Here is a 14,678-nt window from a genome sequence, read left to right as displayed (position 1 = left end):
ATACCTATCAAGGACATGCAATATCCGTTCCTTAAACCAGCTCTACATTTTGATTGCCCCATCCCCTGCATTTTGCTACCCCATTCAATGCCTCCTAAGTCTCACCTAATCGCATTATAATTGCCCTTCCCCCATCTATAACTGTTGCCCTGTGGCATGTACCTATCCCTTTCCATCACTGAACTAAACGTAACTTGAATTATAGTCACTCTCTCCAAAGTGCTCACCGACCACTATATCAAACACTTGACTGAGCTCATTGCCTTAATGCTTGCCGTTATTGACCAGTACATTGAGTAAAGGAGTTGCGCTGTCATGTTGCGACCTTGATGAGACCGTTTTTCGAACACTGCATTCAATTCTGGTCTCCCTGCTACAGGGAAGATGTTGTGAAACTTTAAGGGCTCAGAAAAGATTTACACGGATGCTGCCAGGATTGAGCTATTGGGACAGGCCAAAGAGGCTGGGGTTATTTTGCTTGGAGCATTGAAGACTGAGGGGTGACTCTATAGAGATTTATAAAATCACGAGTTGCATGGATAGGATGAATAGCCAAGGCCTTTTTCTCATGGTAGAGGAGTCCAAAACTAGAGGGCATAGGTTTAGGGTGAGAGGAGAAAGATATGAAAGGTTTAAAAGGGACGTGAAGGGTAACTTTTTCATACAGAAGGTGGTGCCCGCATGGAATGAGCTGCCAGAGGAAGTGGTGGAGGCTGGTACAATTACAACATTTAAAAGGCATCTGGATGGGTAAATGAATAAGGAGGATTTAGAGAATATGGCAGGAACTTGCTTAATTTAGGATATGTGGTTGGACAAAGGGTCTATTTCCATGCTGTATATCTCTATGGTTCGATCAATCTGTTAGGAGGGAATTACAGTTTCTGTTCTCTGTGACAAATAACCCAGCCTCCACCCAGAATAAAACTTACCAGGAAGTTACATGGTGAAAAATGATTCCACTTCACTCGCTCAACCTCCCCACTGAACCTCCAGGTGCGACAGTTCTCCTTTGGATTCCGGCAGTCATACAGTCTGGCTGATCTGTAGGTATCCAGGATGTTACAGTTAATACCATCAGATTAAAGGAAAGTTTCAGTCTCAACTTCACATGATATCAATCAGCCATAGACTTTCACAGAGATACCCAAGACCATTCAGACTGCCAGTGATTCACAACACACCCAGCACCATACACCTATGGGCCAGGTGGGGGGAGTGAGGAATGAGTAAACAATTATTATGAGCCTCAGAAGAAGCTGCATTATTCTGAAAATTAATTCATAGGATTTAGGCTAGCATTTATTGCCCATCCCTAACTGGTTTGTTCTGCTATTTTGCAGTACAGTCAACCACATCGCTGTGGGTCTGTAGTCACACATGGGCTAGACCATACAAGGATGATAGATTTAGATTACTTACAGTGTGGAAACAGGCCCTTCGGCCCAACAAGTCCACACCGACCCGCCGAAGCGCAACCCACCCATACCCCTACATTTACTCCTTACCTAACACTACGGGCAATTTAGCATGGCCAATTCACCTGACCCGCACATCTTTGGACTGTGGGAGGAAACCGGAGCACCCGGAGGAAACCCACGCAGACACGGGGAGAACGTGCAAACTCCACACAGTCAGTCGCCTGAGTCGGGAATTGAACCCGAGTCTCAGGCGCTGTGAGACAGCAGTGCTAACCACTGTACCACCGTGCCGCCCAATTCTGAATCAGATTGCATTTCTTGACAACCAAGAGTGTTTACACATTGGTCATTAGGCCAAATTTCAATTCCAGCCTTTATTCAAATTTCACCATCTGCCAGGGTACAGGCTGGTTCTTTAATACACGATACAGACAACACGTGATCTATAATAGGCTATACAACCAGTATTGGTCTGGAGGAAGATACATAGAGGGTACCTACACCATGAAACAAGATGAACATGGGAACAAGACTACAAACATGAGTAGGTTAAACATATTCGCTCTAGGGGAATGGGGACAATTTAGGAAACTGAAGCAGATGCCAAGATCTCACTTGTCAAATGATCCAGAGAGAAGTGTCTGTGCTTCAAATGGATGCCAGCAGACAGTCTGTACCTGTAAGAAAAAAATGCATAAGAATCACAATTACACAATCAAGCTGCGTTTAAAAACATAGATAACCTGTGCAAATGACCCTGTAAACCTGCATCAGATTGCTATGCACAGAACCCTAATTACCATTTACCTACACTCTATTAACCTGCATCAGATTACCGTGTGCATAGACCTGCAAAAATCTCAATGTGAAGATGGGAAGAAGCTGTCTCTTCTCAAACCGCTGCAATTCATGCTTCCACAGTGCTGTTTGAGAGGCTGTTCCAGTATCCCACAACCACTGCAGCCATTCAAGGAGGAAGATGACCAATGCCACCTACTCACACAGGCAGAAACCTTAAAATAGATTCAACAAGCTGGCTTCAGTGATTTTTAAAAAAAATGAGATTGTCAATTACAATTCCTTTCTTTCCTCTGTTGAAGAATGACATTTGGAATGTGGAGGGATGTCATTCAAACTAGAATTGAAATCAAATGATAAAGGCAGCCCATCAGTTGAGGCCATCACTGGATTCAGGACTGACTGAAAACAGTAAGTCCTCACTTTAGGTTGTTCCACTTAATTTTGCTTCAACAGCACTTTTTTTTAAACATTACATTTACAATCCTGGTTTATAGTCATTTCCTCCTACCAGCACAGTTTCACCTTCCAGTGTGCTGACCCTCCCAATCCCTGCCTGGTCTGGCTTCCTCCCCATTCTCGCCTTTGGCTCCTCCGTTCACCATGAAACTGGTTCCTTTCCAATTGGTTCTGAACTTTACTGATGCCCTCCACCTAGTGGCAGATGCTGGTAGGTGCAGGGACTCTGCAGTTCCTTCCACCATCTAACTTCTGCCTGACCAATTTAAAAATACAGCTGAGTTTTTTAAAAAAGATAAATGTATTCCACCGTACAGGCATGATAAGTATTGTTTTCATTTTATATTTAAAGATATATTTTATTTTCCAAGTTATATCAGCTAGGAATGCACAGTAATGCGGTTATATGATACAATGGTGCAAAGTCAGACTGCCTTGCTGGCCAGTCTGGGAATTCACAGACGTTGATTTGCGCATGTTTCAGTGATGCGTACAAGCTGAAGATCAAGTATTTTGAAAGTTCAGTGTGAAGACAGGATCCACATTTGGCCATTTACTCAAAAGGCAGTTTATTATGTGCAAAGACAGATTTTGAATGACCACAAGTGGGAAGGCAAATAGTGAGGATGACACAATGAGTCTACAGAGAAATTTAGTACAGAAAGGTCGAGTGAGTGAGCAGTAACTTGGCCCATAGAATATAAATGTGGAAAAGTGCACGTTTATACACTTTGGAGGGAAAAACAAAAGAGCAAAATATTATTTATCTGGGCGCTCTCATGAATGAATCACAAAAAGCTAACATCCTAAATCAGCAGGTATTAGGGCAGGCAAATGACTGTTGGTCTTTACAGCAAAGGAAACTGAGTATAAAAATACAGAAGCATTACTAAAACCACACAAGGCACTAGTTGGACCATAGCTGGTTAATGTGGTGCTATTATTTAAGAAAGGCTGTCAGGAAAAGCCAAGGGACTATAGACCAATGAGCCTTATGTCAGTGGTGGGTAAGTTGTTGGAGACAGGATTTACATACATTGGGAAAGGCATGGATTGATTATGGATAATCAACGTGGCTTTGTGTGCAGAAAATCGTGAGTCACTAACTTGGAGGTCTTTAAAAAGATAACAAAGGTTGATGAAGGTAGAGCGATAGATGTCTATATGGACTTCAGCAAAGCGTTCAACAAGGTTCTGCACGGTAGACTGGTTAGTAAGGTTAGATCACATGGGATCCAGGGTGAGTTATCCGACTGGATACAAAATTGGCTTGAAATAGGAGACAGAAGGTGCTGGTGGAAGGTGATTTTTCAGACTGGAGGCCTGGTGACCATGGGAGTGCCACAAGGATCAGTGCTGGGTCTACTGCCTTTTGTCATTTACATACAAGTGATTTGGATGCGAATATAGGAGGTACGGTTAGTAAATTTGCAGATGATACCAAAATTGGAGGAGTAGTGGAAAGCAAAGGTTACCTCAGAGTAAAAATTGACCTTCATCAGATGGGCCAATGGGCTAAGTAGCGGCAGATGGAGTTTAATTTAGATAAATGTGAAATGTTACATTTTGTTAAGGCAAATCAGGGCAGGACTTAAACATAATGTTAAGACTCTGGGGAGTTTTGCTGACCAAAAAGACGGGCTTATGCCCAAAACGTTGATTCTCCTGCTCCTTGGCTGCTGCCTGACCTGCTGCGCTTTTCCAGCAACACATTTTTCAGCTCTGATCTCCAGCATTTGCAGTCCTCACTTTCTCCTATTTGAACTAAAAGACAGAGGAGTGCAGGTGCATAGTTCATTGAAAGTGGAGTCGAAGGTAGACGGGTAGTGAAGGTGTTTCGCATGCTTGCTTTCATCGGTCAGAACATTAAGTACAGGAGTTGGGATGTCATGTTGTGGCTGTACAGGGCATTGGCGAGGCCACTTTTGGAATACTGCATACAATTCTGGTTGCTCTTCTGTAGGAAAGATGTTGTTAACTTGAGAGGTTGCAGAAAATATTTACAAGGATGTTGACAGGACTGGAGGGTTTGAACTATAGGGGGAGGCTGAACAAGGTGGGGCTGTTTTCCCAGAGCATTGGAGACTGAGGGGTGACCTTGTAGAGGTTTATAAAATCATGAGGGCATGGATCAGGTGAACAGCCATTGTCTTTTTCCAAGGTTATGGGAGCCCAAAACTAGAGGGCATAGGTTTAAGGAGAGAGGTAAAAGATTTAAAAAAAGGACCTAATGAGCAACTTTTTCCATACAGAGCATGGTGTGTGTATGGAACGAGCTTCCAGAGGTGGTACAACTAAAAGGCATCTGGATGGGTGGAATGTAAGTTCAATTTAAAAAGTTAGAATTAAGAGTCTAATGATGGCTATGACAATTGTAAAAAAAAAAGCCACCTGGTTCACTAATACCCTTTAGGGAAGGAGGCTGCCATCTTCAACTGTTCTGGCCTGGATGTGACTCCAGACCCGCAGTGATGTTGTTGATTCTTAACTGCCATCTGGGCAATTAGGGGTGGGCAATAAGTGCTGGCCTAACCAGTGATGCCCTTGTCCTGTGAATGAATAAAACTAAAAACATACTCTAACCATTGCAAATAAAGGGCAGAAGCTTAAAAAGGAACAGAGAAACAAATCTGAACTCTGAGCGAGGTGTTATCCAGCTTCAATCTGCTGCTGCCCCCCCCCACCCCCCCCCACCCACCCCTTTAAATGGTTAGAGTGTTTCATCTTTAATCCCAAACTGCGCAGCGAATTCTAGATACCCACGACCCACTGGTGAAGGAGATTTCCATGGCTCCTCTAATCCTTCTACAATTAAATTCAATCTGTGTTCCCTCATAAGTGACCTCTCAACTTCGGGAGAAACAGGCATTCCACGTCCACCCTATCAAAGCCTCTCATTTTGCCACGCCCTCAGCATCCTATGCTCTAGCTATCCAGATTTCCTCAGAGCTGAATACTCAAGCCCGACCAACAATTTTATAAACACAGCAACCAAGAAAGATCTTCATTTTAAAGAAGGAAAATTGCCCATGAAATGATGATGAGAAAGATCTCTCAGGGCTTTTAAATTCCTGGCAATGCAGAATTATTAATATGGTATGTTCTGGTGACACGTTGCAGCATCTGAACTCCAACATTACAACTGCACGGGGATGGAAAATACAACATTACAACTGCACAGGGATGGAAGATACAATATTACCACCAGCTGCAGCAGGGAAACGCAGGAAGGATCCGGCTTTATTGAAGGTTTATCCAATGCTTAAATCGAATGGCAGAGCAGACTCAATGGACGGAAGGGCCTCATTCTGCTCCTCTATGTTATGGCTTGCTCTTGTAACCACTATTTATCCGGCTAGTCCAGTTTAGTTTCTGGTCAATGGCAAGCTTGAAGAGTGTGGTAGGGTAGGATTCAATGATGGTGATGTCACTGAACGTCAAGGGGCGATGCCTAAATTCTCTCTTGTTGAACGTGGTCATTACATGGCACCTGCGTTGTTTGTACTGTACCAGATAAATATCGAACAGAACTCCTGAGTTCTTTAAATAGTGCTGAGGGATTTTTTCCCATTAAATAGGCTAAATTGACAAATTTTGTGCCATTCGTTTTCAGGGTTTTCTTGAATACCCTATAAATTCCAAGCAAGCCAAAATAAATTTTCTTCATCAGGACCTTTCACTAATTGAACATTTAAATATAGCAATTGTTAATGCTGTGGTGGAATACCAATTTGAATCCAGACCGAACAAATTAATATTCATCTTCAGATCCACAGTAGAACACAATCCCGATCCATCATAGGCTACAAACTCCACGCCCCAATACAAAAGCAGTTCTTCTATAAAACAAAGAATTGCCCAAGGCTGAAATTTTTTTAAAAGCAACATTTGGTTGGGAAGGTTCCTGGATTTTAGTGTGCCTCCTACAGACTAGCTTCAAACACCCGTGTCCTATCAAACCAAAGGGAGTATTAATTGGACCTCCTAAAAGGAGCTAAGGTACAGTTAGAGGTCAGCCTCCCATTGTGCATAGCAGATAGGTGTAACACTGTCATAGCACGGTAACAACATCACTGACCTCAGATGATTATCCCACCTTGACCCCTCTGTTTTCATTCTGCTCTGTAATTTTATTTCATTTATTTCATTTACCTTTTTTTATATTTTTTTCACTGTTCTGTACCTCTTATTTCTTGATTGTCTCTCTTTCTCTCGCTCCCCACTCTCTCATCACCTTTTTCCTCTCCTCTTCCCCGTTTGCTACCCTTCTCCCCTGTTTTCTATTTTGCCTCTGCTTCACCCACCCCTGCATATTTTGTCACATAGCACTGGCTTCAGCCTTGGTCATTCAACAGCTCCTATCTCCCTATAATTTCTCTATGCACTGTCATTATTACCTCTTTATTGCTACCTTTGCTTCTGGAGCCATGACTCACCTTCTCTCAGCCTAGTATAAATATCTCCCTATTTCTCTCTTTTTTTTTAGCTTTGACAAAGGGTCAGTTAGACTCGAAATGTCAGCTTTTTTCTCTCCTTACAGATGCTGCCAGACCTGCTGAGATTTTCTCGCATTTTCTCTTTTGGTTTCAAATTACTGCAGATGCTGGAATTTGCTTTTATCACTGAACTCAGTACATCCAAGAGAACTAACACAGAAAATTGGTAGATACTGTGCCATTCAGTGAAGCAGTGGGACTCTGTTAGACAGTTCATGCAGCATCCAACGAGCACCGCTGCTCGTTGGATGCTGCTTGAACTGCTGTGCTCTTCCAGCACCACTGATCCAGAATCTGGTTTCCAGCATCTGCAGTCATTGTTTTTACCTCTGTCATACAATGCTCCTCTCACCTCACCTCCTTTCTCACCTGTTCTGAATGATAGAAAAGTATTGGCAGAATAATATTGGCTTGGAATTTGCAGACGAGTTGCCTGGACACACCAGATCTCCACAGGTCAAGGTGCACAGTGAGGTCTGAAGGTCTGATACTGAGCAAATCTAGTGTATGTCTCTGCCATCGAAACATAGCAATCATTCCCTGCCTCCAGACAATCAGAAATGCAGTCCAAAACACTTTCATCTCACTTCATATACATCCTATTACACAACAAGCTGTGCACATCATGGCGCAGGCTGTAATCTGTTCATAAAATGGTTTACAGCTGCTCATTTGCTGTTCTGGAGCTGGGATATTGCTGGTATAACAGAGTGGACTAACTGGAAACTATGGGAAACAAACAGCAGTTACACCCTATAGAATCTCATCGAGCAGCATTCAACATTCGGATGTACCAAAATCCAAGTAACGTTTGGAATTAATGAGCGATCTAATTGGAGGCTGACATAAATGGGGTTAGTGGGCAAATTGCACACTGGCAGGCAACGGCCTGTAATTACCTTCTCTGGGGATCAGACTTAAAAATTATCAATGGAAGGGGATTGTTTTGAAGCCAATTTAAAATTTCACCGGAAATGAGGAATAAGCTACTCTTCCTGTGGTTTTCTGGAACCCAGGAAACAAAAACAAGACAATCAAGTTAGACAGAAGATGGTTAATTGTGCGCAACAAACTTCAATGATTTTCATTAGTTCCAACATCACATTGCAATTCCCTCGCATCATGCATTAACAATTCTATTTGCTCAATGAAACATGCAACAGATTCCTTACAGGCACCCAGCTTGGAAAAATGGTTTACAGTTGTTTACATTGCTGTCCAAGACTGTTACCTGAATTGCTCACTCTGAGTGGAGAATTTGTTTACCGGATGCAATCTGACTGTATTGCTCACAGACTTCTTGAGTCATATGAAATCTCTGTTGCCAATCCAAGTCCTTGTTTCCAGCCAATGCTGACAGCAGGGGAATTACGCAAGATCAAAGCACACAACTTAAATACAAAGGCTGTAAATAATTTAACCAGTATAGAATTTTTGGAGCATAGGCACCTTTGGCATTACTGCCCTTCCCTAGTTCCTTTGAAGAGGTAACAGTGGGCTGACTTGGATATCTGAGGTGGCTCTGATACAATTGAGTACTTTGCCAGTCCATTGAACAGGACAGTTCAGACTGAATTGTTTATATAGGAATTGAACTAGGTTAAGCCCTAGACTGAGTAGAGACTATATTCCCACTGAGCTGAAGATCAACATCAGGGCAATCTCACTGTGAATGTAACAATTAAAATAGAAAATATTTCTTATAAGAAGGGCCTTTGTCTTGATCTTAAATGTCTGCCCCTGCACCTAGACCCTGATGCTGATGACTATGGCTCAAATACATACATCACCCACACATATCTCAAATGCTCATAAAGAAGTGCATAACTAGGGCCTGTCAACAGCATGGGACCAAGTAAAAGCACCTTTAAATTCTCAAACATCACTTGTAGATTTGCCATGTCTAACATTCAGTTAAAGCTCCTCCTCAGACTAATAAGGGGATCAGCAACAATATTAAAATTAGTGTTTTAGTGGAATGAGCTTACACTACAGTGGAATGTTGGTAAGCTGTTGGAATGCTGATGAACAAAATGAATACTTTTGGGAATTTAGTTTGTTGATCCCCATTCTTAATGGTAGATGGCACCTTTTATTCAGTTGGCACTAAACACTAACATGTAAACCAGAATGTACAAAAGTGCACCTCATACAAGGCGATGAGAAATCCACAAAGATATAACACTGATCTTGTATTCACAAGCCTGCAGAAACAGAGAGCTTCAATAAGAGTAGTCTGCATTTTAATTATTCAGCATTTATATTCTACCGCTTCACAGATCAAAATCCTATTGCCCTTCTTGTAAGTATATTTATTTTTTCTAAATACTACAGGATTATTTTTAATTTTCTGAATGAATGTTTATTCGCTATTTATAACTTTTTTTTTGTTTAAACCAGTTGTGTGAAGCCAGAGTACACATTATAACAGTTTAGTAGGACAGCCATGTGCACCGTAACAAATAAATCTACAGGACTGAGAATTGAAATGATTTTGGTGCAGCAACAGCTAAAAGAGGGAATTGATTCAAACAGACAAAAAGTGAAATGATTGATGTTTTGAGGACTAAGAGGGGCTGGTAATGTCATGTGTTTGCTGCACCGGGTCTAAAAATGACAAGATATAGAAGCAGAATTGGCTATTCAGCCCATTTCAATCACAACTGAAATGTTTTTTGACCCCATTCCCCTGTCTTCTGCCTGTTACCCTTGAACCCCCTTACCAATCAAGAACCTTTCCATTTCTGTCTTAAATACATTCAATGACTTGACCTCCAGAGCCTTTTATAGCAATGAATTCCACAGATCCATCACTCTCCGGCTGAAGAAACTGCTCCTCATTTCAGTTCTCAAGGGTTATTTCCTTCACTCTGAGTTGTGCCCCTGGGTCCTCGTCTCTCCCACAAGGGGAAACATCATCTTCACATCACTCTTTCCAAGCCTCTCAGTATTCTAAGCTTCAACCAGATTATCCTGCTGATCAAAAGGAGCAGAGGATGTGGCCAGTGATTGAAGTGGGGCTGGGGTGGCAGAGAACAGAATTCAAAACTAACTTCTGAAACACTACTTCAGGTGATTCAATGGTCAATATACAGAATGGACCCTGCAAGGACCAGGTACAGATTAAATTCTCGTCATTGAACCTGTGTAAATAGCCATGTGCACAATTGCTCTCAGTCAAATGTCACTGCATGATTGAAATTATCAGTATACTAAGCCCCATTTGCTGAAGGAGGTCAGAGAATGCACATGGTGAGGACAGTGTGTGTGTGTGAGAGAGTGAGAGAGAGAGAGAGAGAGAGAGAGAGAGAGAGTGAGAGTGAGAGTGAGAGAGAGAGAGAGAGAGAGAGAGAGGGGGAGAGAGAGAGAGAGAGAGAAAACCTGCACAGTTACTGCCTTTGCTGTTTGTGTACCGCTGGACATCGGTGTGCATCTGGGAAAATGAACAAACACTGAAATTCACAACTAATCTTGGAGAAACTGTTGGGCGAAGTTCACAGCACAGAATCAGATAAATTAATTGTTATTTTATGTCTGTCCAAGAGAAAGGCTGCAGTAGTGGGTACAGTGGATTCTTTCTTGATTGTGTGTTTTTGGAGATAAGTCTCTTGATTAAACTTAAAATATATGCCATAGCTATTAATTTAACCTGGGGCAGTGTTTGTAGAGGAATAAGACAGTGTTATTTTCTGGGTACGTAGATTGTGAAGAAGCAAAAATGGCCTTTACAGTGATATGTACTTCTTGTCAGATGTGAGAGTTCAAAGAGAGTTTAAGGGTTACTGCGGATTATATCTGCCATAAATGCTGTTGGATGCGAATCTCATCAGATCAAGTGGATTGGTTGGAGAGACAGATAGAAGCGATGAGGAATTTGCAACAGCAACAGTATGTAATGGTTGGCAGTTATAGGGAGGGGGAAAGTCTCAGATACAGTCACATAGATGGATTAACTCCAGGAAGGGTAAGAGAGGTAGGCAGATGGTGCAGGAGTCTTTTGTGGATATATCCATTTCAAACAGGTATGCTGTTTTGGAAAATGTAGGGGGTGATGGATTCTCAGGGGAACATAGTACAAACAACCAAGTTTCTGGTATTGAGACTGGCTCTAGTGCAATGAGGGGTACGTCAGCTTCCAAGAGATCACTTGTGTTAGGGGATTCTGTAGTCAGAGGTACAGACAGATGCTTCTATGGCCAGCAGAGAAAAAACAGAATGGTGTGTTGTTTCCCTGGTGCCAGGATCAAGGATGTCTCAGAAGGGGTGCAGAATGTTCTCATGGGGGAGAGGGGCCAGCAGGAGGTCATTGTCCACATTGGAACCGAAAAGGTTGAGACTCTGAAAGGAGGTTACAAAGAGTTAGGTAGAAATTTAAAAAGGAGGTCGTCAAGGGTAGTAATATCTGGGTTACTCCCAGTGCTACGAGCTAGTGAGGGCAGGAATAGGAGGATAGAGCAGATGAATACAGGGCTGAGGAGCTGGTATGGGAGAAGGATTCACATTTTTGGATCATTGGAATCTCTTTTGGGGTAGAAGCGACCTGTACGAGAAGGGCGGATTGCACCTAAATTGGAAGGGGACTAATATACTGGCAGAGAAATTTGCTAGAACTGCTTGGGAGGATTTAAACTAATAAGGTGGCCAGGGCGGGGGGGAACCCAGGGAGATAGTGAGGAAAGAGATCGATCTGAGACGGGTACAGCTGAGAACAGACGTGAGTCAAACAGTCAAGGCAGGCAGGGACAAGTTAGGACTATTAAATTAAACTGCATTTTTTTCAATGCAAGGGGCCTAACAGGGAAGGCAGATGAACTCAGGGCATGGTTAGGAACATGGGACTGGGATATCATAGCAATTACGGAAACATAGCTCAGGGATGGGCAGGACTGGCAGTTTAATGTTCCAGGATACAAATGCTACAGGAAGGATAGAAAGGGAGGCAAAAGAGGAGGGGGAGTGGAATTTTTGATAAGGGATAGCATTACAGCTGTGCTAAGGGAGGATATTCCTGGAAATACATCGAGGGAAGTTATTTGGATGGAACTAAGAAATAAGAAAGGGATGATCACCTTATTGGAATTGTATTATAGACCCCTCAATGGTCAGAGGGAAATTGAGAAACAAACTTATAAGGAGATCTCAGCTATCTGTAAGAATAATATGGTGGTTATGGTAGGGGATTTTAACTTTCAAAACATCGACTGGGACTGCCATAGTGCTAAAGGTTTAGATGGAGAGGAATTTCTTAAATGTGTACAAGAATTTTCTGATTCAGTATGTGGATGTACCTACTCTTGGGAAATAAGGCAGGGCAGGTGACTGAGGGGTCATTGGGAGAGTACTTTGGGGCCAGCGACCATAATTCTATTCGTTTTAAAAAGGCGATGGAAAAGGATAGAACAGATGTAAAAGTTGAAGTTTTAAATTGGAGAAAGGCCAATTTTGACGGTATTAGGCAAGAACTTTCAAAAGCTGACTGGAGGCAGATGTTCGCAGGTAAAGGGACGGCTGGAAAATGGGAAGCCTTCAGAAATGAGATAGCAAGAATCCAGAGAAAGTATATTCCTGTCAGGGTGAAAGGGAAGGCTGGTAGGGATAGGGAATGCTGGATGACTAAAGACATTGAGGGTTTGGTTAAGAAAAAGAAGGAAGCATATGTCAGGTATAGACAGGATAGATCGAGTGATTCCTGAGAAGAGTATAAAGGAAGTAGGAGTATACTTAAGAGGGAAATCAGGAGGGCAAAAAGGGGACATGAGATAGCTTTGGCAAATAGAATTAAGGAGAATCCAAAGGGTTTTTACAAATATATTAAGGACAGAAGGGTAACTAGGGAGAGAATAGGGCCCCTCAAAGATCAGCAAGGCTGCCTTTGTGTAGAGCCATAGAAAATGGGGGAGATACTAAATTAATATTTTGCATCAGTATTTACTGTGGAAAAGGATATGGAATATATAGACTGTAGGGAAATCGATGGTGACATCTTGCAAAATGTCCAGATTACTGAGGAGGAAGTGCTGGATGTCTTGAAACGGTTAAAGGTGGATAAATCCCCAGGACCTGATCAGGTGTACCCGAGAACTCTGTGGGAAGCTAGAGAATTGATTGCTGGGCCTCTTGCTGAGATATTTGTATCATCGATAGTCACAAGTGAAGTGCCAGAAGAATGGAGGTTGGCAAATGTGGTGCCACTGTTTAAGAAGGTGGTAAGGACAAGCCAAGGAACTATAGACCAGTGAGCCTGACCTTGGTGGTGGACAAGTTGTTGGAGGGAATCCTGAGGGACAGGATGTACATGTATTTGGAAAGGCAAGGACTGATTCGGGATAGTCAACATGGCTTTGTGTGTGGGAAATCATGTTTCACAAACTTGATTGAGTTTTTTGATGAACTAACAAAGAGGATTGATGAGGGCAGAGCAGTAGATGTGATCTATATGGACTTCAGTAAGGCGTTCAACAAGGTTCCCCATGGGAGATTGATTAGCAAGGTTAGATCTCATGGAATACAGGGAGAACTAGCCATTTGGACACAGAACTGGCTCAAAGGTAGAAGACAGAGGGTGGTGGTGGAGAGTTGTTTTTCAGACTGGAGGCCTGTGACCAGTGGAGCGCCACAAGGATCGGTGCTGGGTCCTCTACTTTTTGTCATTTACATAAATGATTTGGATGCGAGCATAAGAGGTGCATTTAGTAAGTTTGCAAATGACACCAAAATTGGAGGTGTAATGGACAGTGAAGAGGGTTACCTCAGATTACAAAAGGATCTGGACCAGATGGGCCAATGGGCAAAGAAGTGGCAGATGGAATTTAATTCAGCTAAATGCAAGGTGCTGCATTTTGGGAAAGCAAATCTTAGCAGGACTTATACACTTAATGGTAAGGTCCTAGGGAGTGTTGCTGAACAAAGAGACCTTGGAGTGCAGGTTCACAGCTCCTTGAAAGTGGAGGCTCAGGTAGATAGGATAGTGAAGGAGGCATTTGGTATGCTTTCCTTTATTGGTCAGAGTATTGAGTACAGGAGTTGGGAGGTCATGTTGCGGCTGTACAGGACATTGGTTAGGCCACTGTTGGAATATTGCGTGCAATTCTGGTCTCCTTCCTATTGGAAAGATGTTGTGAAACTTGAAAGGGTTCAGGAAAGATTTCCAAGGATGTTGCCAATGTTGGAGGATCTGAGCTGCAGGGAAAGGCTGAACAGGCTGGGGCTGTTTTCCCTGGAGCGTTGGAGGCTGAGGGGAGACCTTATAGAGGTTTACAAAATTATGAGGGGCTTAGATAGGATCAATAGGCAAAGTCTTTTCCCTGGGGTGGGGGAGTCCAGAACTAGAGGGCATAGGTTTAGGTGAGAGGGGAAAGATATAAAAGAGACCTAAGGGGCAACCTTTTTACGCAGAGGGTGGTACGTGTATGGAATGAGCTGCCAGAGGATGTGGTGGAGGCTGGTACAATTGCAGCATTTAAGAGACATTTGGATGGGTATATGAATAGGAAGGGTTTGGAGG

At 42.7% G+C, this 14,678-nt stretch overlaps 1 protein-coding gene across 1 annotated transcript in view; it reads right to left on the bottom strand.

Annotated features, from left to right (window-relative positions):
- pwp1 (PWP1 homolog, endonuclein) overlaps positions 1–14,678 on the bottom strand; it is a 44,887-nt gene that overhangs the window by 10,256 nt on the left and 19,953 nt on the right. Inside the window, exons 10-11 of the mRNA XM_060839261.1 lie at positions 2,037–2,098; positions 933–1,044 (exon numbers count right to left, since the gene is read on the bottom strand). Coding sequence (XP_060695244.1) covers positions 933–1,044; positions 2,037–2,098 — 174 coding nt within the window. The remainder of the gene's footprint in view (positions 1–932; positions 1,045–2,036; positions 2,099–14,678) is intronic.

Source organism: Hemiscyllium ocellatum, chromosome 19 (assembly GCF_020745735.1).
Source record: "Hemiscyllium ocellatum isolate sHemOce1 chromosome 19, sHemOce1.pat.X.cur, whole genome shotgun sequence".
Classification (NCBI taxonomy): domain Eukaryota; kingdom Metazoa; phylum Chordata; class Chondrichthyes; order Orectolobiformes; family Hemiscylliidae; genus Hemiscyllium; species Hemiscyllium ocellatum.
Note: the sequence above shows the minus strand (reverse complement) of the source record. Positions and strands in the feature narration are given on the sequence as shown.